Source organism: Arachis stenosperma, chromosome 1, assembly GCF_014773155.1.
Source record: "Arachis stenosperma cultivar V10309 chromosome 1, arast.V10309.gnm1.PFL2, whole genome shotgun sequence".
Taxonomy (NCBI): Eukaryota; Viridiplantae; Streptophyta; class Magnoliopsida; order Fabales; family Fabaceae; genus Arachis; species Arachis stenosperma.
In genome coordinates this window covers 124,067,608-124,093,342 of record NC_080377.1, presented here as the reverse complement: position 1 = coordinate 124,093,342, position 25,735 = coordinate 124,067,608, and the positions used below count along the sequence as shown (strand labels likewise).

The 25,735-nt window shown below is 33.1% G+C and overlaps 5 protein-coding genes across 6 annotated transcripts; 4 read left to right on the top strand and 1 right to left on the bottom strand.

The window, feature by feature from the left end:
* The first annotated feature begins 902 nt into the window (after positions 1 to 902).
* Positions 903 to 3,684, top strand: LOC130970430 (uncharacterized protein At4g15545-like). Its single transcript, XM_057896518.1, has 9 exons — positions 903 to 1,470; positions 1,569 to 1,637; positions 1,816 to 1,872; positions 1,966 to 2,035; positions 2,275 to 2,367; positions 2,505 to 2,762; positions 2,908 to 2,950; positions 3,139 to 3,217; positions 3,327 to 3,684. Exons 1-9 carry the CDS (start codon positions 1,195 to 1,197, stop codon positions 3,417 to 3,419), a joined length of 1,038 nt encoding a protein of 345 aa, XP_057752501.1. The 5' UTR covers positions 903 to 1,194; the 3' UTR covers positions 3,420 to 3,684.
* A 795-nt stretch (positions 3,685 to 4,479) lies between these two features.
* On the top strand, positions 4,480 to 6,895 carry LOC130933716 (receptor-like cytosolic serine/threonine-protein kinase RBK2). Its single transcript, XM_057863338.1, has 9 exons — positions 4,480 to 4,559; positions 4,701 to 4,807; positions 4,910 to 5,296; positions 5,414 to 5,665; positions 5,768 to 5,922; positions 6,001 to 6,080; positions 6,181 to 6,316; positions 6,415 to 6,561; positions 6,636 to 6,895. Exons 1-9 carry the CDS (start codon positions 4,480 to 4,482, stop codon positions 6,789 to 6,791), a joined length of 1,500 nt encoding a protein of 499 aa, XP_057719321.1. The 3' UTR covers positions 6,792 to 6,895.
* A 317-nt stretch (positions 6,896 to 7,212) lies between these two features.
* Positions 7,213 to 10,182, top strand: LOC130970442 (probable prolyl 4-hydroxylase 4). The gene is made up of 7 exons (XM_057896528.1): positions 7,213 to 7,533; positions 7,627 to 7,684; positions 7,796 to 7,900; positions 8,064 to 8,121; positions 8,769 to 8,944; positions 9,422 to 9,491; positions 9,586 to 10,182. The coding sequence occupies exons 1-7, from the start codon at positions 7,397 to 7,399 to the stop codon at positions 9,879 to 9,881; spliced, it is 900 nt and encodes a 299-aa protein (XP_057752511.1). The 5' UTR covers positions 7,213 to 7,396; the 3' UTR covers positions 9,882 to 10,182.
* Positions 10,183 to 10,734: 552 nt separating this feature from the next.
* LOC130971806 (histidine-containing phosphotransfer protein 1-like) lies at positions 10,735 to 12,225 on the top strand. The gene is made up of 6 exons (XM_057897134.1): positions 10,735 to 10,912; positions 11,005 to 11,135; positions 11,221 to 11,289; positions 11,485 to 11,556; positions 11,643 to 11,715; positions 11,810 to 12,225. Exons 1-6 carry the CDS (start codon positions 10,853 to 10,855, stop codon positions 11,867 to 11,869), a joined length of 465 nt encoding a protein of 154 aa, XP_057753117.1. The 5' UTR covers positions 10,735 to 10,852; the 3' UTR covers positions 11,870 to 12,225.
* A 910-nt stretch (positions 12,226 to 13,135) lies between these two features.
* Positions 13,136 to 24,000, bottom strand: LOC130939564 (nucleoside hydrolase 3-like). Of its 2 annotated transcripts, none has more exons than XM_057867660.1 (12): positions 23,643 to 24,000; positions 23,279 to 23,569; positions 17,348 to 17,686; positions 16,794 to 16,970; positions 16,396 to 16,680; positions 16,189 to 16,311; positions 15,921 to 16,118; positions 15,565 to 15,818; positions 15,252 to 15,450; positions 14,860 to 15,171; positions 14,494 to 14,779; positions 13,136 to 13,410 (listed from the first exon to the last, which is right to left on the bottom strand). In XM_057867660.1, the coding sequence occupies exons 1-12, from the start codon at positions 23,784 to 23,786 to the stop codon at positions 13,340 to 13,342; spliced, it is 2,679 nt and encodes an 892-aa protein (XP_057723643.1). In that variant the 5' UTR covers positions 23,787 to 24,000; the 3' UTR covers positions 13,136 to 13,339. The 2 variants fall into 2 exon arrangements, with proteins under 2 accessions (XP_057723643.1, XP_057723649.1); XM_057867666.1 differs by having other exon boundaries at positions 13,138 to 13,410; positions 23,279 to 23,555; positions 23,643 to 23,863.
* Positions 24,001 to 25,735: the final 1,735 nt, after the last annotated feature.

Sequence of the window (25,735 nt, the reverse complement as noted above, 5' to 3'; positions counted from 1 at the left end):
ACTTGAATATACCTGAGGGTGTCAGTGTATTTATAGTAGAATAGATTACCACCTTTTAGTGTAGTTTTACCTTTGATGGTGGATAATTGTTCTCTTTTTTTAGGGAAGTTTGTTGAGATCTTCCCTAGAGAGATAGGAGATATCTTAGGAAGTAATTACTTATTTAAATAAGCGAGACTGAATTTCCGTCGTCGCGTCCAACCTCTATGAGATCGAGTAAGAATAATGAGATCATTGTCTTTAGGTGGTTTTATTCCTTTTGGACTTGGCTTCATTTTAGGTCAGGATATGAACAATATCTATGCGTGTGATTCTAGGTTCGAAATTGGTTGCTTTTCCCCTTTAGGTTTTGAACTTCTAGTATATATATATATATATATATATATATATATATATATATATATATATATATATATATATTATAGATATATATATATATATATATTGTCAAATATACAAAAATAATATTTAATTATTATTATATTTATAAAATGTTAAATGGCTGAACATTGTTTGTTTTAAGATAAATTCACTATTAATTTTTTCACATGAAGTTGAGTCGGATGTAGAATTATTTCTGCTGATAAAATTCAAGTAGGATAGTTTTAAATCTGTAAATAGAATAAGATTGAATTTTACAAAATATTTATCCCCACAAACCCTAAACTAGAACCCTGCATATCCTACCATTGCCAACCCAAACTTTGTCTCACCTACCCAGAAACGGACCTAATTTCTGCAAGCCATGCGGCCTAATCCAATTCATCATACCCAAAAGAGAAGAGAGGTAAAAAAAATTACCGAGAGGTAAATAGTAAATTGTAAATGTTTGATCTTGTTCAAGTCCCACTTCACCTCCTTCCTCAAATGCCACATATTTTTTACATCATTATTTATTTATTTTCACGAATACAGGCTCTCTGGGGCATTTCTCCATCCATTTGATGGTCCAAACTCCTAAGGTTCCGTCTCCTTTGCATTTAACAAGCACAGATCGTAAAACCTAACATTCTAATAACATAAAATGCCAAATAAACCGGATAATAAAGAAAACAAAAAGGAAAGAAGCATGTGATTCTAGTATGCCAGTACCAGTTAGCTAAACCCATAATTAGTAGTAATTTTTATTTAAAAATAGAAGGAGAGGAAAAAGCGGAAGAGAATAAACAAAACAGGAAGAGTTAAGTTAGGAGTATGGCGGCAGAATCGGGAAGCTCGAAGTTCGATCTTCCCGAGGAGGTGGTGCAAGTGCTACCGTCAGATCCCTTCGAGCAGCTTGATGTGGCACGCAAGATCACATCCATTGCGCTCGCGACGCGTGTCAACGCACTCGAATCTGAGACGTCTGATCTACGCGCCAAGATCGCCGACAAGGACAATCTCATCGCCCACCTGCGCTCTCAGCTCGCCTCCCTCGACGCCTCCCTCTCCCAAATCGCCGATAAGCTCGTCCAAGCCGACCAAGATAAGGTCCCAACCACCACCCACCACCCGTCGAACCCGGTTCAATTCGCTCCTTTGAACCACGTTTGACCGTTTTTCTTTTCTTTTTTTCTTTGAGATAATAGGAGAGCTTGCTGAAGGAGAATGCTTCCCTTTCCAGTACCGTCAGAAAGCTCACTCGGGAGGTCTCCAAGGTCTCAATTTCTACTATTCATATTAAATTCTGAGTTTTAACCTAGAGATGGAAGCGAAAGAGAAATTGGGAATTGTATTGTTAGGGTAACTTCGAGTAGAGCGTGATTGAATAATTGATGAATGTGATGTGACTGTGAATGGTTAATGGAATAGGACTAATGTGCTCTACGTTTGCAGTTGGAGGGTTTCAGAAGGACGCTTATGCAATCACTTCAAGAAGATGATGATAATTCTGTAAGTGACTGTTATTGTCATCGTCATTATCATTATTTATTATTATTTTCAAGGAGAATTTTTTTTTACCAGTTATGGATTTATTTCTCATAGGGTGGAGCTCCAGAAATGGTTGCTAGAATAGAGAGTCAATCGAGCTTGACTTCCACTTCCCAGTTTGGAGGTACTTTCTAGTTTCTACTCTGTTCTATTGTATATTATCCAACTTTATAAGAATGGATTTCTCTTGAGAACTGGTAGGAAACGATTTAGGTTCTCTTTGGGGGAAAACAAGAGGAAAAGATAGTTAAATGGAGGGAAAAGTTACTATTTGTTGCTCATACTGCAATTCAAACCTGATCCCTTATGGTTGAGATCTAGTTTTATCGTGTCTGGCCTTGATTAGTTCTAATTGTATTGCAGACGATGATGCTTCACGGCCACCGTCGACATCTTCATCGCAAACACATACTTCTGATGTTGGAAATTCTTTTGTCCGGGATCGTGAATCTGATGGTATGCACTATTACTATCATCTATGAGGGGATGGGTAGACTATAGACATACATTTCAAGTTTGCATTGCCAAAGATAATACAAAAATGAACTATGATTGTGCATTCTTGCATTTATTTTCTATTTCTGTCATTGCAGCCACAAGACCTCGAGTATCACAAAGTCTCCTCTTAGCATCCCAAACTAGCACCCCTAGAATTACTCCACCCGGTTCCCCTCCAATTCTTTCGGCATCAGTGTCCCCAAGAACATCCCAACCTGTGTCTCCAAGGAGACATTCAATTTCAGTCTTGAACTCAAGAGGCATGTATGATGATAGGTCTTCAGTGTATTCCTCAACGTCCTCGGTTCATAATTCAGTATCTAGCTCTGATGCAGGAGCTGGATCACAATTTGGTGAGTCTTTCCAACTTTTCTGTTATTGCTTTCGTATCTAGGAATATTTTTATGATGTAAGACTAGCATGGATTGCTCTCTTGGATCTTGGCCGGGCTAGTGTACTCATGAGTTTCTGTATCATTTTTATAATTGGGTGTCATAGGACGAACCCGGGTGGATGGAAAGGACTTTTTCCGCCAAGCAAGGTGAGACCCCTGTATCATGCATGCTACTTAAACTCTTCGTTACTTGATCACTCTTAATGGCTTACCTATTAGATAATTTGATGTTATCAGATTGAAGTATTAACAACACTTCAATCTGATAACACTATGTTAAACTTCTACTGGTCATGTACGAGTCCCAAATTTAATCTATTTTTTGTTATCAATAGGAACCGTTTGTCCTATGAGCAGTTTGGAGCATTTCTGGCGAACGTTAAGGAGCTGAATTCCCATAAACAAACAAGAGAGGTAATCCCTGCCTGCTGCTTTCTTTGCCCCATCTCTTGTGCTTTCCTTGATCCTCTTAATCCTTTTTCTTTTTTAGTTAACTGAAACCTTTATCTGGGTGAAATTGCAGGAGACGCTACAAAAAGCTGATGAAATTTTCGGGCCTGAAAATAAGGACCTTTATGCTATATTCGAGGGATTGATTACTCGCAATGTCCATTGACGTTATGGCTAGCTGAATTTTCAATCGGAGTTTGTTACAACTGATGAATTTGTGTTCGTTTACGGTTTTACATACTTCTTTGTCCCCATTGTGTGTTACATCCTGTTAATTTTTGTATGATAAAATAATTCTTTGGACATGAAAGCCTGTAAATTTATATTGACCAAGACATTTCTTCACGGGACATTTTCTGGGTTGGTTCATCCAATGTAATACCTTAATTTATCTTACTTATATAATGGTTTGGTCGAATTTAGTCAATTCACCATGAACTCCACGAGGAATTCGTGAATTATACTTCCTTGTACTATGTGATACGATTCCTAAATAAAACAATTAACTCGAGCTAATCGCATGGTTTGCTTGTATTGTAATGGCCGAAAACCATACGTAAGTTTCTTATTTTTAACCAAACCTTTTTTTTAGTACAGTCATAGTGGTTTCTAGCAGTTTTATATTTAGATAGATTAACTTGGAAATACTTCTAGTTTTTAGAAGCATTCATAAGTTTGTTTGGATAAAATAATAATTTTTCTTTTCAACGATTGAGTTATGGGGGAAAAAGAGGCATTTCAAAATAGGGATTGGTAATGGTAAGAGCTAGAAAGAGAAATAATGAAATATAGTGAAGACTAAATTAATAACTAAGCAAATTAATATGAATCTAACACGCATAGAATATATTTCTCTTTTTTCTAATTTTATGAAAAAAGCCACTCTATATATGGGGCTATTATCTAGGAGGTCGTTTTTTTAAAGGAAAAAGAAGAAAAAAGAGGAATAACATAAGCAAATTTTGATGCACTTTATTTAGATTGGTCAAATTTCACACAATCTTGTTATGTGCAATTTACATTGGCAAAGGCAACCTGGTTATCTCCATGGAAACGAAAAACAACGAGGACGAGTTAGTATATGGAAGTTAGAACAGCTAATATAATTGACCATTTTAGGACTACTTACTTCTCTAATGGAGTCATTTACATTACAAATTCTGTTGCAGCTGATATAACAAACGCCATCTCTGTCTTGCTTCTTTTGTTTCATCATCTCCCCTATGATGTGGTCTGCTCCTCGTTCTGCTTTATCCGCCATGGCCCTTGAGCCACCGCCCTCTCCCCAACCTTCCTCTGCCACCAGGTAACACATTATTCAATGCAACCTCTAATCTTCCATTTCTTCTCATCCTTTCTTTCTTCCAACCATTTTGCATTCACATATTATTCACGGGTTCTTCTAATCTTAGATATGCTATTTCTATATATGGTATAATATTTGCAGCAATGATGGATTGCAAAGCAAACAAAGAGAGCAGAATGAAGCAAAGCAGAGATCAATAATAAGGTCTCTAAGGAGGCTAACTGCGCTATCAACAGGTTCACTTCCAGGTATCAAAACATGTTGGAATTTAATTAACTGTATCTATATATGTTTTTAAGGTCATTGCGTATCATACAATGATGAATTAAAATGAATGAATACCTCATTAGATGTGGAACCTCCAAGAAGTGAGGATGTCTCTGTATCTAGTATGAAGAGTTGTCCGAGTCCAGGATCCGAAAGCTCCTCTTCCAACACCGGTAGCCCTTCTAATTCCGGGGAGCAGTCGGATTTAAAAGGCAACAATAACAATAATAATTGGAATGGCATTGTTAGTATTCTGAAGAAAGGATCCCAGATGCCCCTCTATACCTTAACCTCAATCAAGGAGGCTCCCTATTTCAAAAAGAGAACCTCCGCCGAACGAATCCCAGAGGAATTTTCTGCAATTCTTAAACAAGGATCATCTCTTAATCCTGAGGCTTATCGCTTTAAAGCGTCCTGGAAATTATTCACTCTCGCAGATCTCCAGGCCGCGACCAATAATTTCAGCCAGGGTGTGCAATCCTTTTAATTTCTTGCCTGACAAGAAACTCTCGTATTAACATTTTTGTTTATTTATTTATTTTTCTTTCCAAGCTGATAACCAACTTCCGTACTTTTCTTTCTTGAAGAGAATTTGATCGGGCAGGGAGGTTATGGTGAGGTTTACAAAGGCCAATTGGCAGATGGAACCTTTGTAGCAATTAAAAGGCTAACAAGAGGGGACCAAGAAGAAATGACTGCAGATTTTTTGTCTGAGCTTGGGATTATAGTGCATGTGGACCACCCCAATATTGCTAAATTGATTGGATATGGAGTTGAAGGTGGAATGCATCTTGTTCTTCAGTTGTCTCCACATGGCAGCCTAGCTTCCATACTATATGGTCTGTTAACCTCTAACAAGCTTCCAATATGATCAAGCACAAGTTTTTTATAAAACAAAGTTAATTAACTGGTTTCTTCCTTTGCTTGCATGAATTCTTAAGGACCTAGAGAGAAACTGAATTGGAACATGAGGTATAAGATTGCATTGGGGACTGCTGAAGGCCTTCACTATCTGCATGCACAATGTCAAAGAAGGATTATTCACAGAGATATCAAGGCTGCTAATATATTGCTTTCAGAGGATTTTGAGCCACAGGTGCATTTTTCTTTGATTATAAACACCAGTAAACAAATTTATATGCTTGAAACAATGTTAACTTGAATGTTGCACCAGATAGCTGATTTTGGACTATCTAAATGGTTACCTGACAAATGGACTCACCATACTGTCTCCAAAGTAGAAGGCACATTCGGGTTTGTATATCTTAGAAACTTGCCAAAGTTTTCTTTCTAATCCAGTATTTTCATTATTTGACACTTCTAATGTTTGTTTTCTTTCTTGATGTGAGAACAGTTACCTTCCTCCTGAATACTTCATGCATGGTATTGTTGATGAAAAAACTGATGTATTTGCTTATGGAGTGCTATTATTGGAGCTCATTACCGGCCGTCCGGCTTTGGACAAAGCTCAGAAAAGTCTTGTGATGTGGGTATGTTAATGTCAGCTATTTCATGGCCTTAACTTGATATTCAAAATGTCAATATTTATATTTATTATGCCTCTGGCTAAGTAAATAATTGGTTGCAGGCAAAACCACTGATATCCAAAAGCAAAATGGACGAGCTTATTGATCCATGTCTTGCTGGTGCCTATGATGAAGAGCAGATGAAATATATAATCTTAACAGCTTCTTTGTGTATAGCGGAGTCGACCGTTCGACCGCGAATGCATCAGGTATGTCCCTTAATTGATACTTGTCAAGTTAGCTCAAACGCGCTTAATTAATGTTATGGAATGGATTCATGCAGGTATTGCAGATAGCAAAAGGTGAAGAAGGCAGCATGGAGTTAGTTAGGGAACTCCTGGAACCTTTATGTGATGATGAGTTCCTTGAAGAAGAGTTTCCATCACCTGAGAGTTCCAATGACATATCTAAACATTTGCAGACTATTGGACAAGATTAAGACTCTGCTGATAACAGCAAGCATTAAAAACTAGATTATGGCCCCTCATTTCATTTCAGATATTGCAACTGTGCAAAAGTTTAGGTGTAGTGATTTTATTTGCAGAATAGGTATTTGTGTGTATATTTCGTTATTTCTTGTGTGTATTCAATGGCAATCCAAGATTTCAAATGTATGCTGATAATTATAATATTACGCAGTGAAATTCACTGTGAAAGATATTTTATCTAATTTACTTTTTCCTTATGTAGCAAAATTAAGCACAATTATACTGCTTTTTTATAAATAAATTAGGAAATTTTCATACAGAAGATGACAAATTACGAAGTTAGAAAGTGTGAACATTTTCTTACAAGTTATAATTGTTGAAGAGAAAACAGAAACCAAAATGTCAACAGGAAGATTAATAATTAAATAATCATTAATTAATTATTAATTAAACTGATAGAAGTTGAGGTCAATAATAATTAATAAAGGAAAGAAAAAAAACAAAATCTAATCCTCCCGCTCGATGAGTTGGATTTGGAAGGAATCAGAAGGAAAACGAAAGACGAGAGAGAAATAATTTTACTGGAAAATTCAACTTCGAGATCGAATCGGAGAAGATGAGTAATCATAGGGTTCTGCTCTTGTTCTTGGTGACGTGGATCTCCCACTGCGAAGAAGTGTTGAGCTCGTACGCTGGTTCGGCGAGCTCCATCATCAACCCTTCCAAGGTCAAACAGATTTCATGGAATCCAAGGTCTCTTTCATATTATTGTTACTCATTTCGCTCTTTCCTTCTAAATCTAGCAATAATCAACTAAGTTCGCGAATCTCAATCCGATATTTGCAGAGCTTTCGTTTACGAAGGTTTCCTCACCGACCTGGAATGCGATCATCTGATCTCTTTGGTGAGTAATATATAATATAATATAATATGCTCCCTTTCTCTTACGTAGAATTCGTTACTTGCTAACTGTTAGTTTTCTTTGCTAATCCGAGTTACGCGTTGTTTAATTCAGGCGAAATCAGAGCTTAAGAGATCTGCTGTAGCGGATAATCTTTCTGGAGAGAGTCAGTTGAGTGAAGTTCGAACAAGCTCTGGAATGTTCATTCCCAAGGACAAGGTTTCTTCCTCTTCTTCATAATCTATCTACTGTAATCCATTTCATTTTTGAAATTCACGTTGGAATTAGTGTGATCTACTCCCCTCCCTGCCCTGAAATTATGCTCCTGAGTTTTGTAACTAATGCTGCGTATGGAGGCTTTAATTCCCTTCTAATTTTATAGGATCCTATTATTTCTGGCATTGAGGATAAGATTTCGTCGTGGACCTTTCTTCCGAAAGGTATGTCATGGCATATAAACAATTTTCTTGGAATATGCTAACTTATATTAATTTCTTCATCTTCTTCCTATCCTATATATGTTTGTATCTGTGCTCAATGTTTGGTTGGTCTTGGTATCATTACTTCTCTATGTTGTACTTGTCACCAGTTTGTTTGCTTTTCCAGTTCATGAAGAAATGAGATGTAAGATTTGTTAATTACAAAACATGAGAAGACAAGATTCAATGTAGCTTTTATTTTGTCATCTGTCATAGCTTGCTGTTTTTGCATCTGCCCCGGCTTTAGCAGAAGGAAGTTGCTAAAATCTAGATTGCTCTATGCTAATATTTTCACTTGTGGAATGAGAAAGTCTGCAACATTTTAACAGATTGGTTAATTGAGTCCGAATTGTATTTTCCAGACAATTTAGAGCAATTGGGCAGAGATACTAGAAAAAAAATTAGACAGGAGTTTGTTAGAAAACATAATTAACCTTTGACTGCCAATCATCTTCATGCAACAACATCATTGTTCACTTGCAAGCTAGGGATTTCATAGGGGAATGAACCTGTATCTCTATGATCATTTAAATGATTTCATAAGGGCGCGTTGTTGTACCGAAGACGTTAGCATTAATTAGTCTTGTAATATTGTTATTAAATTTCAGAAAATGGAGAAGACATTCAAGTATTGAGGTATGAGCATGGGCAGAAATATGATCCGCATTATGACTACTTCTCTGACAAAGTTAATATAGCTCGAGGTGGACACCGTGTTGCAACTGTTCTCATGTATCTCACCGATGTGACCAGTGGTGGTGAAACAGTGTTCCCTAATGCAGAGGTTTGTATAGTAATTGATGTAGTTCGTTCCTCCTAGTTATAAATATATTATTGGAAAACAGTTGCAGTTCATTTCAATCTGAATAACTATATCTCTAATTATACCAAACTTTCTAGCCTGTGATCTGAATTTCTCGTGTTTTTACGAGATGCTTGTATTTTATTCCGTTGCCATCTCGGCAACCAATATTAGAAAGTAGAAACCTTTTAGGAGTTTAAAGTTTGCGTACGCTTGACTGGGCCCTCTTGGGTGGATACCCAGGCAGCATATAGTTTGACTCTGCATTTAGAAGATAGTACATGTAGTTCACACCATACACTATTCATTCTTCATATGATATTCTCAAGATCTCCTCTTTGGTTTCTTCCACTTCAAGCAGCAGATAGAAAAGCGTTTTGGTTTTAAGGAGGAAATTGTTTCTAGCCTTAACAACCAATAGCTAATTTGATAGCTTCTGAATTTTCACTCTGTTTACAGGAAACTCCACATAGAAGAGGTTCTGAAAAAGGAACTGATCTCTCTGAGTGTGCCAAAAAAGGAATTGCAGGTGGGCAACTGTATAATCTTTTTACGGATTTCTCACCTATGTTTGCATTATACTCATTGAGCTTTATATTCTTTCCTCACCTGGCATTACACAGTCAAACCGCGTAGAGGGGATGCACTTCTCTTCTTCAGTCTTCTCCCAAATGCTATCCCCGACACTAATAGCCTTCATGCGGGATGCCCTGTAATTGAAGGTGAGAAATGGTCAGCAACAAAATGGATTCATGTTGATTCATTTGATAAAACAGTAGGACCTGGGGGAGACTGCACTGATAATCATCAGAGCTGCGTGACATGGGCTTCCCTTGGAGAGTGCACAAACAATCCTGAGTATATGATTGGGTCTTCAGACCTTCCAGGGTACTGTAGGAAGAGTTGTAAGGCATGTTAGAAACTTCACTACAGATTCCCACATACAAGTTTCTGCCACTGGATTTCAGATTTCGGTTGGTTCTTAATTTTATTCCTCTTCTATCCTGGATTGTAAATTAATTCTGTATCATTATGGCGAGTAGTTACTAATTATAAAGATGATACTGTTTCCTTTTTGGGGTCAAGAACTCAAAATGGCCTCTGCCACACTTCCAAGTGATAGAATTGAGTTGTAATGCGGCATCTTGCTTGTCATTTTGTTGGCTATTTTATATGGATAGACAAGCGGGAAATAATAACACATGCATAATTTGTCACTAGGGTAAATCTCAATAGTTTAAATATTATTTACAATAACTATTTAATGCTTGCTATGCAGTATTGTTAAAGACAAATCACTGTAGACAATAGCTGGTGAGATTTCAGTTTAAATTAGACTAATATAGTATGTACGACGTATTTTTGTTGCATTGCAATGTTACGATGAAGTAATTATCATTTTGACTAAAGGATAATTGAATGACGTAGAAAATATTAAAACGAGGAAGAAACCAATATGATGCTTATACATAATTACATAGGGATAGCGATTGATAAGTAATATAACTTCTTAGAATAAAAGTTATACCATAATTTAAAGGTGGATATTCTTGGTGACATCTTTACATAAAGACTGCATTGTGAATTATTAGATAGTTTGATATATTTGATTAAAATATGTTTGATTGAATTATTTAACGGTTCATAATGCTATCTTTATACGAAGATATTTTTATGGAAGTATTTTCTAATTTAAAAAAAAAATGTTTGTTTTTAAATGATTATTTTTTAAAGAAAATATTTTCAGACAAATATGATAAGTGGGGTCAAAGAAGCACCAAAGTAGAGTGCGAATCCATATAGGAATAAAATTGCTGCATTAATAACTGATAGTAAGTGGGTGCTAGTGTCTGTGTTGTGTGACAAAAGAAGGACTAAGGCAGGAAAATCATGGAGGTGGGTCAGATGCAGAGACAGTGGATAGACTACACCAGATCATTATTCATTGAGGTTTTCAATCTAAACACAACATTTCTTTCTTTTTATCTATTTATTTTTTCTCCATTTGTTTATTTTTGTGATGTTTGGTATGATGAGAGAAGGGGTTCTTGGATGCGCAATTCCTTCAACTTGAGCAGCTACAAGATGACAACAATCCTGACTTTGTTGTTGAAGTTGTTTCTCTCTTCTTTCAAGATTCTCACAAGCTTCTCAATGATCTCACCGTTGCTCTGTCAGTCTATCATATTGTTCTTCTCACAGAGATTACTATCACTAATTAGCATATATATTCTCTTATCTTCTCTTCTCATTTGCAGAGATCAGAAAAGTGTTGACTTCAAAATGGTTGATGCTCATGTTCATCAGTTAAAAGGGAGTAGCTCAAGGTATGATATAACAATATATCATTTGCCTTTAATTCAGCACAATCCCAGATAAAAAGAAAAAAAAAAACATGTTTGTTTTGTTAAGTAGCTATTGTTTTTTTGGCAATTCTTGTCTTACGTGTTCGTTCCTACTATTACTGAACCAGTCAAAGTTAAATATTAACCTTAGTTAATTATGGTTGTCTGTTTTTACAGCATTGGCGCTCAAAGGGTTAAAAATTGTTGCATTGCTTTTCGCAACTTCTGTGAGGAACAGAATATAGATGGGTAAGTCACTTTTTCAGTTTTTCTCCTCATTGAACTTGAGTGTTGAAATTTCATTCTCTAGTCACACAAAATTTTTGTTTCTGTAGGTGCTTGAAATGTCTGCACCAAGTTAAGCAAGAATGTTGCCTTGTCAAAAATAAGCTTGAAACACTCTTCAGGGTAAGCATAATAAAAAATTGCCTGAAGAACATATTCTTTCATTGTGAATTTGTTTTACATTTATGTTTATTCATGTGTACTTTAATTTGTGCAGCTTGAGCAACAGATTATGGCAGCCGGAGGATCGATCCCTTTGATGGAACTTAGTTTCTGACTGATCCAATTTGTAAAAATAGAAGCTTGTAAGAGTGTTTTGGAGTCGTCTTCTCCTTGGTTGAAGTTTTTCTCTTTTATGCTGTGATGAATGTGTGGATTCTCATGTATTGAGAACAAGGAAGTTTGAAGTTTCCATCTTCTGTACCTTATTTAAGAAACAGAACAACTAGTGTAATTTGTCATTTTTTTGCATGGTTTAACAAAGTCTAATTAGATAGCAACAGGATCAGATGGTTTATTAGAATTTGAATCAGAAACAAGTTTCACCATATGTGAAGAAAAAATGGCCCTTTTACAAAATTTGCTTAGATTTATGTACATAGACCAATTATGCTGTGGGGATAGCCTAGTGAATATTATTGTTGTTTTCTTCTGAAACTGATAGAGACAGGTGACTATTTGGAATTGAATTGTTTCTGCTGGTATAAACTTGAAGAAAAGTGAATAGTGAAATTGTTGTCATTATCACATGGCATTAGTTGGCAATGGAATCATAGGATAATGGTAAAAGATTGTGGAGATATAAAGTCACTTTATATATTGGAATAAGAAAATGGGGACAGCCAATAATTCTATGAAGTTGGTGGCCCAAGATAAGGTGAATCATCACAAGATATGATATGATTCTCTTCTTCACAAAGTCAAATCTATATGTGGTAGCCTTCTCCCTCTCTATTAGATGCTGCGCAAATTAAGCCCTATCTTTTGTTGTTTTGTTTATCTTTAATTTTATCGCTTCTCAATCCTAATAGCAATATAAATAAGCCACCAAATCACTCGTAATTTAAATATAAAATATATATTGATTATACGCGAAATAACATATGTTTATACACAAATCTATAATGATTGATTTGATAAATAATTTTTAATATAAACATATTATTTTTGTTTACTTTATGGTTGAAATTTAAAATTGTAGTTATAATAAGGATTTTGATCTATATAAAAAACGGATTTTGCTAATTAATTGTCAAGAATATTCATTAATGTTTTAAAAGAGTAATATTTTTTAGTAAAAAAATAAGAATTAGTTGAAACTTGAAAGACTAAAGCCCGTTACTTTTTTTATAGGATTTCAACCTTTAGTTCTTTACTTTTTTAACTTTTTGATATTTCAAAAGAGTAATATTAGGTAACTAATTTTTTTTTAGAAGTGCATAGAGCTCAATACTGTAAGGTGGAACATTGAAAAGCAAATAAACCAGATAACAACAAACACGTCAAAGACCTTAAAAACCTAGTAATCCCGAGTCATCTTCGGCATTGCTATCAACAATCACAGGGTACATTCCCAATCCATTCATCAGAAAAACTAAAAGACCTACTTATAATGTCCACCACATCTGAGACTTGATTTTTGAAGATTTTGGCATTCCTTTCTTGCCAAATTGCCCAAATAACTGTAAAGAAGCCAATGAACCACCGCTTTCTCTCCACCTTTCGCACAGAGGCATTTGTCCAACTTTCAAAGTGTTGCTTTAGTGAACCTGGCACTGTCCAAATCCTTCCAAGAGCAAACAATCAAGCACATCACACCTGCCAAGTAATCTCACAACTAATAAATAAATGAAAGGCAGACTCTGTAGACTTATAAAATAAAACACACAAATTATTATTCTGATCAAGGACCCCTAATCTACACAGTCGATCCTTAGTAGTCGCCCTGCCAACCAACACAAACCAAGCAAACAACTCAATCCTTGGTGAGACGAATCCTCTCCAAATAGAACTAGTGAAGCTATACCTAAGGATTGCCTCCAGGAGAATTTCCGCTTGCAACACATGCACAAAAGAGTTAGTAAAAAAAAATACCTGACCTATCAAATTTCAAAACCACTCTATCCTCTCTCTCATATGCTCATATGTTGGCCTAACTGAATGTAACCTCTCATGAAGTTGGCTTACTATCTCCAACTCCCATTGGAATAACTCTCTCTGCCATTGAAAAGTCCATATTCACTCTATCCCATTCCAAAACCCACAATCTCTTATAACAGATCCTTTAAGGTTTGAGACCGAGAAAAGTCGTGGGAACTCATCCTTCAACGCCCCACTAGGTAACCATCTATCCTCCCAGAACCGGATTGTTCTGCCATTCCCCAAATCCATAGCCAAGCCGCCGATCATTTTCTCTCTTACATGTGGCTCCCTGATTTGCAAAAGGCATATATCATTCCATAGACCCCCTCTCGTAAGTATAGGCTGAACACTCAGCATCTCAGACGGATTCATGTAATTACAAGAGCAAATCACTTTCTTCTATAAACTTTTTTTCAAGTAATATCAATTATTTTTTAATTATTTTATTTATTTTAACTTTTAGATTCTAAATCATAAACATTTAACTCTAGATCTTAAATTATAAACCTAAATACTAAAATTGGTTAATGTTAGTTAACTAAAAATTGGTTTCCTATATTTTTTTCATTCCAAAATTAAAGATTAATGGCTATTGACATAGTTAGTGTAGACTGTAGATTCAAATAGCATATGAAATATCAAGCATTGAAGAATTATCAACCACACAACTAATACCATATCATATAAATTTAAAATTATATGACAAAAGATGGGTTATTATTTGCAAAATGATCACAAAGAATTGCTCTTAGCTTTGACCTTGAGGATTACTCCATTTTCTCCTCTGTTCTTCAAAGCTTGCTACCTTAGCTGACTGATTATGATCACTAAGCTTCTCTGCATACAAATCATGATAACCTTTCACATCCACCTGCCTTAAAATTCTCACTAATTTCCCATGTTCCTCATCCACTACAATTTTTCCATCACTGGATTCCACACCATCAGCCAAAACTTTAATTGGCTTCACCTCAAATTTCGGATTAAGACTTAAATGGTTATCAGCCATGACAACTGCACCTAGAATTTCCCCCAAGAATGTGTCCTGCAACATGATATTAAAATACATTACTCATGAAGTTTTAACATAAGCTAGAAATTAGATGTGGATTTAGGAACCTATACCATATGCTGATATCTTTCTTGAACTTGCTTCAAACGGTATAGCCTTGACAGCAAGCGCTTAGAAAACATAGCCTCCGGGGTTTTCGTTCCTTTTGTCCGAAGCAACCGGCTTATGATATAGGGGAAAGAACTTACATTGCGCTGGACAGTGAGTGGAATGAGTGTGATGCTAAGTTGTGATTCAAATACTGTCTTGGCAGCTAAAGGGTCCAAGAACATATTGAATTCTGCATATTGGTTTGAGGGAACAGAAAATATATTTCCTTTTTCATTGACATTGCTGCTGATATGTCCCCCAACTACATAAACCTCCTATAACATGTTGCAATAAAAGTTATATCATTTTTCATACTTCCCTATGCCCAATTAAAATAATGTTATATCAATCATACCTCAATTCTAGAGCTAACATTCTTGAATGATACCACCTTTGCCAAATTAGTCAAGGGTCCATTAGTTAATACTGTGATCTTAGAATTTGGTTCAGTTTGCAATATAGAATCCCAAACTTCCATGGCTAATGGTTGTCTAAGTTCAGGGTGATCAGTATCGCGAGGAGCCCCAAACTTTACAGAGTTTTCTGCTGTATACCTGAATTAAAAAAAAAAAAAAAAAAAACAGTTTGGTCATCATGACTAAGGTAGTTAGTCTATTATTGTTGATAAGGAACACTTGAAAATTTTTATGATTTATGAAAGTAGTAACCTTCTTGGGCTGCGAGGTAGATGGCGAGCAAGGCCATAGAGCGTGTCAGAGTCTAGAAAGCCGCCACTTCCATGGGGAATAGCCTTAACATAATTGCATTGTCCAACAGCTGGGAAGATTGGATCTGTCTGATTCATTGCAAAAACATCTCCAAGACCAACTGGGATGTCGTCGCGGCCCATCATGTGTAGGATGTCATATATGATATCTATTGTTGCTGCATTTGCCCATCCTGTTGGGCTCACAATGATTGCCTAAGCCACAAGCCACTGATTAAGTTCAGCAAATATAGAGTTCTTTTTTTTCTTTTCTTCCATTCACAGAAACAAGCAAAAGGGAAACATTAGAATGGATACCTTAAGATTGATGACTTCAACAGGCACTTTCAGGAGGTAAAATAGAGCAAGAAAATCTCCTGCACTCATGTCCATGTCAAACACAATAGGTTTCCCTAATCTTTTATTATGAAAACTTGGCTTGTAAGTTTCTTCTTTGTAGTAAGGAAACTGTGTAGTGAAGTTGAACCTCCCAGAATTCTGTGGTTGTTTTAGAACCTTCAACCCACCCAAGAACCAAAATCAGATTCTGATACACATAAATATTCAAATAAAAAGTGAAACTAACATTCAAGAAGCTTTTGTAATATTCTCTGTCAAGTGAACTCCCAAAATCCCGGTTAGGCTTCGCTTTTGTGGCAACAAGTACTCTCACTGAGTCAGGGCCATTTACCTCTGCTGTGTAACCATCCTATAAAACATGTTGCAGAACATATCATAAGAACTGATATTATGTGTAACAAAATGAAGTTGCAACCTTAGAAAAGAAGCCTACCTGACATTTTCCTTTGCCATTCTTGACAAAGCAAAGAGGATCTCTTAGTCCTTGTTGAACATGACCACTATGCACCCCACCTTTCTCTAGATTGAACTTAGGAACTTTAAGATTATCAAAGAATGGATTGGATCCATCAGATACACCGTAGGGTTTATTCGAAGTAATGACAGTTATGTTCATATACTCCATTTCAGCAAATTCATTTTCTCCATTCTGGTTATTGGGTTTACTCATGATTGAGATTGCTATACCAGCCATGAAAGAATCCCACATAAAATAACTCTACTAACAACAAAGTCATTATGCATAACATATTAGCTCTAATTCTCATCCATAATCAAGTAAAACAAAACAGATGTTAATAACAAAATAACTTCTAAAACATATATATTTACCGAATAGAATTGGTCATCAAACCAAGTATCACGAGTTATTTTTAAAGACTTGAAACAATATTGTGCCTCATATGTGTCTTGACTCTTTTCAAATGCATCAAAGAATTGTTCATTGATGGGAATTGTGTTTGTTGCATCAAGTGGTACAAGGGTGATAGGAATTCCAGAATGAATCACCTGCAAAGTTGAGTTGTAAACTATGTTTTATTGTTTTAGTTTATTTTAATTTTCTCTCTGATATTTCAAATATATTTCATCAGTTAACATCATTAACAAAGATTGAACTAGGCTTACATGTCAATAACAAGTCAATATCTATAATTGAAACATGTTGAAATATTGGAGGTATAATTGAACTAATGCATGCACTAACCAATGTGTGTTAACAATAAACAATAATTATAAATTCAATCATACTAGTACAACAAAAATTAGCTACCAAATTAACCATCCGTATAAAATATATATTGAAATACAAAATACATATTGAAAATAAATTAAACAACACATATACACCTAACAACTTTGTCATAAATTACTTTGAAGAGGCATACCTGATATGCAGCAAAGGGGTCTCCAAAAATATTGAACTCTGCAAAAGGGTTGGTGTTATAATCAGTGAACATGTTGCCATGGTCACCACACTGCCTAGGCACACAGGAAGAAGAGGTTGCATTTTTGGGGCAGCAACCAGTTGGGTTGCTTGACCTTACACCTCCACCCATTATATAAATATGCTCTATGTTCTTCTTAAGGTGTGGATTACTCATAAGGAAAATGGCCATGTTTGTGTGTGTTCCACTCATAAGCAGTGTTATTGGACCCTTTGATATTTTGTCAATCAGCACTTCCTGAGAGCTTGCCTGTCTCAGAGGACTATATTTCCTTCTTCCCTAATTTCATGATCAACTCAAAAATTATTCATAGCAATTTTAGGCTCGAGCATATAGAATAATTGAGTAATAATGAGAACATCAAATCAGATAATTATGTACTTTGCAATGTATCTTTTATCTTGTTATGGATAGTAACTCCTAAGCCAAGCTCCTAAGGTTGGGTTAGTGTAGATGTATATGTACTTGTTTTCCTCTCTTATGCAGTTAATAATTTCATTTTCACAGTTTGATTTTCATATAATTTTTCTTTTTATGTTATATGACTTCTAAGGTTGGTGCAAACAAACTTCTCTAAGCTAGAAGCCTAGGAATGAGTTTACGTTTTATTAAATGTTGAAAGATAAACCATAAAAAATATATTCGAATTATTTTGTACTCTTAAATTTTATCATCAATAAAAATATTTTTAAATTACTTAAAGATATGACAAAAATACATAACCATGAATTAAAATGTTTTAGTTAATTGAAAAAAACGATGTGGCAAATAGAGCTTCTTATATAGTGAGTGAAACCATAGTTATCAGAATCGAATAGATGATCGAATCAATCAGGCTACTAGTTTATTGGTTTATTGATTCAACCAATGAATTACTAGTTGAACCGACAAAATCGATCCCAGATAAATAACAAAATATAAAATAGTCAAAAACCTAAAATCAAAATTTAAAATTCATATCTTTATTAATATTTTAAAAATAATCAAGTTTCAACAAATTATAATTCGATTATTATTAAATAATTATATAAAATTCTAATATTCTTTTATAATAAATATTTTTAATTTTATTTTTATATTTATTATATTATTATATACTGTATTTTTTGCATGTTTTTAAATTATTTGAGAATATTTTTGTCTATGTCAAAATAATTCGAATGTATTTTTTGTAGTTTATCCAATATTAAAATACTATAATGGAAACCAACTTGAGTTGGTCGAGTGATTAACTTACTCGTCAGATCGAAGAATACCGTGGGCAACCAAAAAATATTACAATGACTTAATAATTATTTTTGCTTATATAATATCTATTTTATTATTTCATTTCACTTCTATCGAACACGAACTCTCTCTTCTCTCTCTTTCTTTTCTTCCTTTTCACATCAAAGTTCAGAACCAAGAAAGAAGAAAAAGAAAAGAGCCGAAGCTAGGAAACGGTAAAAAACAAAACGGTTCTTACCAATTTCAAGTAAGAAGAAGGGCTACAACAAATGGGTAAATCTCATTCGAGCAGAGCATCTCAAAAGTTGATTTCTCCATTTGTGCTTTTCCAAGAAATTGTGAAGAAATCAACTCTGCACAAAGCACCATTCTAGAAACTATGGAAAAGAAGAAGTCATTGATGCTCTACCTAAAATTCATGGTCAAGAAACCAACTTGGGACCAAAACAAATATCAACGGCCCAAATTCAAGATCCTTGAAGAAAAAAGTTGAGAAAAAAAGGTAAAGTTGCATGTCATTGCTTCTGCTCTCTCTCACCTCTGACCACGTCGCTACTATATCTGTTGCTGGAGAAGAAGACAATCCAAGTGTCATACTTGGTTCAAACCTTGGAAGCTTCACTCTTCTATAATAAGGGTGAACGACCAAGGATTAACTAAGAGAGAAAGAGCACTTGTTTAGATTTCCATAGCTCCCTAAGCTGTTCTTGTTCTTCTCTTTCATGTTTTCATATTGTAATTTTTCTCAATTTAGTCTGTCTAAGTTTTATTAAAAAAAAGGCAAAAATGATGAAGTTTGTAAGAAAAAACCAATGAGTGAAAAAAGACAGTGAGATAGACTTGGAGAAAAAGTCATAGTTATCTTAGAAATTTTTTGTAAGTTTTTCTGTTTTGTGTCATAATCCTGAGAGGATTTCTTTACAAGTTGGGTTAGCACTTTGCTGTTGAAAGTTAGGTTGAGTTCTAGTCAAGTTCAGGTTGGGTTAGAATCTGGACTTGTCCCAGATAGGATTGGGGAGATCCTAGGGAGAATTGATGATGTAATCTGTTGAAAAGATAGTGAAATTCTGTCACTATTGTAATTGAGACTATATGTAAGGTACATTGCACTAGGTAGCTGAATTAGAATACATTTGTGTGTCAATCTCTACTCTCATCTCTATTTCTGATTCTGCACAATAGGAGACAAAACAAAAGTATCTCCTACCAAGTTAAGAGATAAAACCAAAATATCTCCTATATTTTCTTAACAGAATGCAAGTTTACACGAAAAAGAAAAATAGACCAAGATTCAACCCCCCATTTTTTTAGCCACTGATAACCCTCAATACTCAATTTGACCCATAAAATTTGAGATCGAAATCAAAATAACTCTTAAAAAATTATAATTGATTCAACTTGAACTCCAAAATTTATAATAGTAACTCACGTTAGCCCATGAGATTATTTCCATTAATGTCGTACTAATTTTACACGTTAACTTATCACGATTTGGACTTCTCACCTATGTTTTATGTGACTGAGACCTACTAGAAAGCCTAAAAACTAAATTTCTCTCTAATATTCTCACGAAAACTATAATAACAAATTCAATTTGTAAAATTTGGAGTTCTGACTACTGCACCTGTCAAGCTTTTAGAAACTCTAATAAATATTAATTACATTGGAATTAGGACGATAAAAAATTCAAATTGTAGCATATTAATGTACCAAATTAGCATGTTGTTAAATGAGATAAATTGAGGAATTAACGCGAGTTATGATTGTAACTTTGAGGGACTAATTTCAATTAATTAAAATTTTTAAGGTTTAATTTGAATTCAATTTTAAATTTTAAGGATCAAATTGAATATTAACTCTTATTTTAATTTTTATAATATATTTTTTAAAAATTTTGATCCAATAAGACAATGAGTTGTCGCTAGTTTGATAAGTACTGATATAGCAAACTAAAATGAGTAATTCTTCGCATACAAGTGATTAAGGCTTGTAAGCCTTACAAGTTCAATTAAAACTAACGCTCAAAACACGCTTCCAACCATTCTTCTTCCTCTTCTTCTTTTCTTTCGTTTCTTGTCTTCTCTTTCTCCTTCTTCTTCTTCTTGCTGCACGTTCTTCTTCCTCTTACTCTTCTTCTTCTCCTTTTCTTTCGTTTCTGCACGTTCTTCTTCATCGTCTTCCTCTTCTTCTTCATTTACGTTCTTTTCTCTCTGTTTTATCTTTTTTTTTTCGATTTGGTAAAATCATTTTTGAAGAAGAAGAAGCAGTAGAAGATGAGGAGGAGAAAGAGAAAGAGTTCTGAATTATGCATAAGATGTATTTTAACGAATTTTGGGTGTATTTCTTTAAATCCTTTGGGTGTATTTTCTGTAATCCTTTGGGTGTATTTTCTATAATCGTTTGGGTGAATTTCTGTAACCGTTTTGGTGTATTTCTGTAATCCTTTGGGTGTATTTCTGTAATTATTTTGGGTGTACTTCTGTAATCGTTTTGGTGTATTTCTGAAATTCCATTATCTTCAAATTAAAAGGATTACAGAAATACACCCAAAGAATTACGAAAAATACACCCAAAATATTTAATAAATACACCCAAAATTCGTTGCATAATTCAGAACTCTTTCTCTTTCTCCTCATCTTCTCATCTTTTGCTGCTTCTTCTTCTTCAAAACGATTTCAAAGCTTGATTTCAGAAACCATGAAAATCGAAAAAAAAAACAAAGAAGAAGAAGAAGAAGAGAAAGAGAAAGACGAAGAGGAAGAACCGTTCTGAGTGTAGCGCTTTGAAAATAGGAAACGTTGAATAACGCATTAAAAGGCCTAGTAACTTGTAAGACTTGTAAGTCTAAAAGACTTGTATGTGTAGTACTCCTCAACTAAAATGCTAATATAGTAACAACATTATTTAATCCGACATGTCAGCAATTAGTGTAACAAAATACAAATAGATAAATAAAAAAGTTTATGGGACCAAAAATTTATTTAAACTTATCACAATTAATCAATTAATTTTAATTTATATAAACTAAGCAAAGTATGATGTTAAAAGTGAGTTAATTATGATTACTGATCTTTCATAATTGCTAGGAATAGATTATGAATAAAGTATCAAAATAACGACAAATGTTATTTGCATGACGAAAATAAGAATAGATAAATAAAAAAATAGATTTTGTTAGATAGATAATGATTTTTGTAAATAATGTGAATAATAAATTTTAAAATTGATTTAATAAAGTAAAAAAGCACTTCATCCTCAAATTATTTCTTAAATTTTAATATTAGGATAATAATCAACATACCTAGTGAATTGAACATCTAGTCATTATTAACTGTGCAGGAATAAATCGAATTAAAAAAAATAACCATCAATTAAAAATAATAAATATAATTATATGGATATCTATTGAATTGAACCTTGATATATTTATTATTTACATTATTTAGTATTCTCATTATCTATTTATATTTTTTCAAAAAATTTATGGGACCAAAATTTTTTTTAAACTTATCACAATTAATTAATTAATTTTAATTTATATAAACTAAGAAAAGTATGATGTTAAAAGTGAGTTAATTATGATCTTTCATAATTGCTAGGAATAGATTATGAATAAAGCATCAAAATAACGACAAAAGATGTTTGCATGACGAAAATAAGCTATATATAAACTTTATAAAGTAGATTTAGGATAGATTATAGATTCTTTTCTGCTTTGGTAGATTTTCCTAGATAAGATGAGGTAACAGGAAGATAAGACTATACAATAAATATCTGTAATTTCTTTTCCTTTTTAGGAGATACATTAATACCAAAAAAAAAAGTAAGAGATACATTTTTAAAATAAAAAATATACAAATTAAACGAGATCTAACCTTTTTAATGAACTGGTCCAACTTTTCATAAATTTCATAAATAAAAGTTATTTAATCTACTATCTTTGCGGATTTAATTTTAAATTTAAAAGTTTGTCCATATACAAAATGTATATATTTGGCTGAGTTAACGTGTCCCTATATATAATACACTTTAGATACGATATTCGTCTAATATACACATTTTTATGTTTAAATATATTTTAATAAGAAATAAATTTTTTTAATACATTTAATTATATTTAAATATTATTATATATTAGTATATCTAGTTTTATATCTTTATTTTTAATATGAAAAAATTAAAAATAATTTAAAATTAATTTATAGTTTAATATTATATTTTATTATGTCTTATAAGAATTTAAAATTTATATGTGAATATATCTCGTGTTAGTCTGCATCCCGTGTCAATGTATGATAGGTGTCCATTTAAAGCGGACTAATTAACGAGTCAATCCTATGAATTTAGCCATTTTAATAACCCTAAATTAATTAAGGGAGGAAAAAATGGAGAGGAGGGAAGAGTTGTACACTTCTTTCCAACCAAACTGAGCATTAGGTTGAAAAAGCGCTGCTAAGAGTTCAGACTGTTATTTCGTCGTAGTACTTGAGAAATTTCCATAGATTTGGTCCGTTTTAGTTTTTGATTAGCAAAATCCTCTGATAGAGGCAAGGTAAGAGCATAATAGGAAACAGTGAATTCACAATTAATTACGTGACCGACCGACAGTGGTCTTTTATAATTTGTGAGTTATGGAGGATTTACCTGAGGAAGGAACGCTTTACGGATGCCATAATTTGAATTGACATCTAAGCGGCCACCAAGACCAACAGGAATGGCCTGCCTGTATCTGCAGCCTCCTGCTGTTGTGATCGCCTGTTGTATGATTGGCAGATATCCACCCACGTTTCCCAAAACGGTACCGTTTTCAAGTATTCCCCCTTCTCCACCCACTCCCACCGCAATCTCATCCCTTCCCATCATATACAGCAAGTCGTATATCTGATTCACCGCGTGCCCGCTGTCCGTCCATGCATTCGCACTTATTGTCACACCCTGCACCATTCAATTCATTATTTTCTTTTTATCTTATTAATTCTTTGAATAATAAAATTATGACGACAGAGACCTCTAATTGAAAGAGTGAAGTGTTGAGCTTTAATAGGTAGAGAAGAGCAAATAAATCGTCAGTGTCAACGTCTGTGTCCAACAGAATCCGCTGAGGCTTCCTGCCATACCGCCGCCGCCTCCTCCTATTATCAATATCACACATACCAAACACCACCTCCACCTCCGCAACAACGACAAGAGCAACATTAGCCTCTGATCTCTTTCTAGCTTACTCTCCTTAGCTGGTCAAAGATGTTCAATAGAGTAGCAATAATTCAGTATAATATATATGATGGCATTGGTTGGTTGGTTGGTTGGTGTTGGTGAGGCCGCGAGGGTGTCCTAGCTAGGAAATTAAAATAGCATTAAGTATGCATCACAAGCGCTCTGCTATAGTGCTATCCTTTTTCTATTGCTATTATATATTGGGTTATGTTAAGTAACAAATGATTTTTTTGAACAATATGAATAATCACATATCTATCAAAATGAACATTCAATATATTCATTGGTTATATTATTTATTATTTTTATTGTCTATCTATACTTTTTGTTGTATATTAAACACATTTCTCATGCATATATATTTCAAACTTTTCATCATTTATTGTGACGATGACAAAAATAAAAGAGAAAATAATGAAGGAAAAAACTAGTTATTATTGTAAAAAATATTAAATAATCAATATTTTTTATATTTATTTCAGATTTAAGTTAATATTATTTAACTAAACTCATTATTTAAATTATATAAATTTTATTTAATAATTATATAAAATTTTTTATACTATAATGAATTAAAATTAAATCAATAACAATTAATTAACAATAAAAATAGTGGTTGAATACAAAACTTATAATTTTGTGTATAACACCGGAGGTTTTTTAAGGTGGATTTCATGTAAAAGTACTATACAATATACCATAAAAAATACATGATTTTTTTTATTCTGCATAGAGAAGATTATTTTATCTATTTAATATATTAAAATTAGATTTTTTTTAACTAATAAAAGTAGGGTATCAATTTTTCATAAAAAATTTTTTTTCCTAAATGAAAGCATTATTCTCTCTTCTAAATTTATTTTAGAAAATTATCTTTATTATAATTGTATTATAATTAACATTTAATGAATAATGCATGATTATACTAATTTAAGAAAATATCTTTATTATAATTATATAAAATTAATATTTAATATATTATCAACTAATGAAAGTGAAGTATCAATTCCTCATGAATTTATTTTTCTCCAAAATGAAAGCATTATTCTATCTTCTAAATTTATTTTAGAAAAATATCTTTATTATAATTATATTACAATTAGCATTTAATGAATAATACATGATTATACTAATTTAAAAAAATATCTTTATTATAATTATATAAAATTAATATTTAATGCATTATTAAACTAGTTATAAATCGAGAATATTTTAATATTTTAATTATATTAATATAATTCTAATTCTCATTCATTATGCAATAATTTTATTAGTGGTAAGTTGTTACATTAACCGTGACCAATTTATATTGATATCAATTGATGATGATGATGATATATCAATAATTAAATGCTAAAATAATTGTTAAACATTGCCTACCTAACTTCAATTAGTTAACAAATTTAATTTTAGTTGCTATGTTTTATTTTATACATAATTATATTAATTGTCAATCATTATACATCAAATTAGTATTTAATATATAATTATGTTCATTGTCAATAATTTTTCATAATTATACATCAAATTAGTATTTAATACATAATTACGTTAATTGTCAATAATTTTAATTTTCAATCACTGTAATATAATTTTAAATTAATCATAATTTTTGGTAAATTGATATTGATATCTACCTTAAAAAATTAAAACAAAAATCTATAATTCTAATCATGATAAAAATGTATATAATATGATAATGGCTTATTCAATCACAGCAAAAATATATGATATATAACGTAATAATAAAAAATTAACTTAATAATAATTATTTTATATAATTATTTTTGTTCTAATAGAAGCCAATTCCTACAAGAAATGCTTTTAGATTTTTTTCCTTGGCTACTTCTTGAAAAGTTTTGGTTGTTCTTTCATGATCTGACTCTT

Excerpts from the sequence above, each read along its gene's own strand:
- LOC130970430 (XM_057896518.1), top strand. The coding sequence starts at position 1,195 with ATGGCGGCAGAATCGGGAAGCTCGAAGTTCGATCTTCCCGAGGAGGTG. Across the intron at positions 1,873-1,965 it reads AAGAAGATGATGATAATTCT|GGTGGAGCTCCAGAAATGGT; the intron begins GTAAGTGACTGT and ends TATTTCTCATAG. Across the intron at positions 2,036-2,274 it reads TTCCACTTCCCAGTTTGGAG|ACGATGATGCTTCACGGCCA; the intron begins GTACTTTCTAGT and ends ATTGTATTGCAG.
- LOC130933716 (XM_057863338.1), top strand. The coding sequence starts at position 4,480 with ATGTGGTCTGCTCCTCGTTCTGCTTTATCCGCCATGGCCCTTGAGCCA. Across the intron at positions 5,666-5,767 it reads CCTAGCTTCCATACTATATG|GACCTAGAGAGAAACTGAAT; the intron begins GTCTGTTAACCT and ends TGAATTCTTAAG. Across the intron at positions 6,317-6,414 it reads AGAAAAGTCTTGTGATGTGG|GCAAAACCACTGATATCCAA; the intron begins GTATGTTAATGT and ends AATTGGTTGCAG.
- LOC130970442 (XM_057896528.1), top strand. The coding sequence starts at position 7,397 with ATGAGTAATCATAGGGTTCTGCTCTTGTTCTTGGTGACGTGGATCTCC. Across the intron at positions 7,534-7,626 it reads CAGATTTCATGGAATCCAAG|AGCTTTCGTTTACGAAGGTT; the intron begins GTCTCTTTCATA and ends CGATATTTGCAG. Across the intron at positions 8,122-8,768 it reads GTGGACCTTTCTTCCGAAAG|AAAATGGAGAAGACATTCAA; the intron begins GTATGTCATGGC and ends ATTAAATTTCAG.
- LOC130971806 (XM_057897134.1), top strand. The coding sequence starts at position 10,853 with ATGGAGGTGGGTCAGATGCAGAGACAGTGGATAGACTACACCAGATCA. Across the intron at positions 11,136-11,220 it reads AATGATCTCACCGTTGCTCT|AGATCAGAAAAGTGTTGACT; the intron begins GTCAGTCTATCA and ends TCTCATTTGCAG. Across the intron at positions 11,557-11,642 it reads GAGGAACAGAATATAGATGG|GTGCTTGAAATGTCTGCACC; the intron begins GTAAGTCACTTT and ends TTGTTTCTGTAG.
- LOC130939564 (XM_057867660.1), bottom strand. The coding sequence starts at position 23,786 with ATGTGTGATATTGATAATAGGAGGAGGCGGCGGCGGTATGGCAGGAAG. Across the intron at positions 16,312-16,395 it reads ATGGCAAAGGAAAATGTCAG|GATGGTTACACAGCAGAGGT; the intron begins GTAGGCTTCTTT and ends CATGTTTTATAG. Across the intron at positions 13,411-14,493 it reads AAAATGGAGTAATCCTCAAG|GTGTGATGTGCTTGATTGTT; the intron begins GTCAAAGCTAAG and ends ATTACTTGGCAG.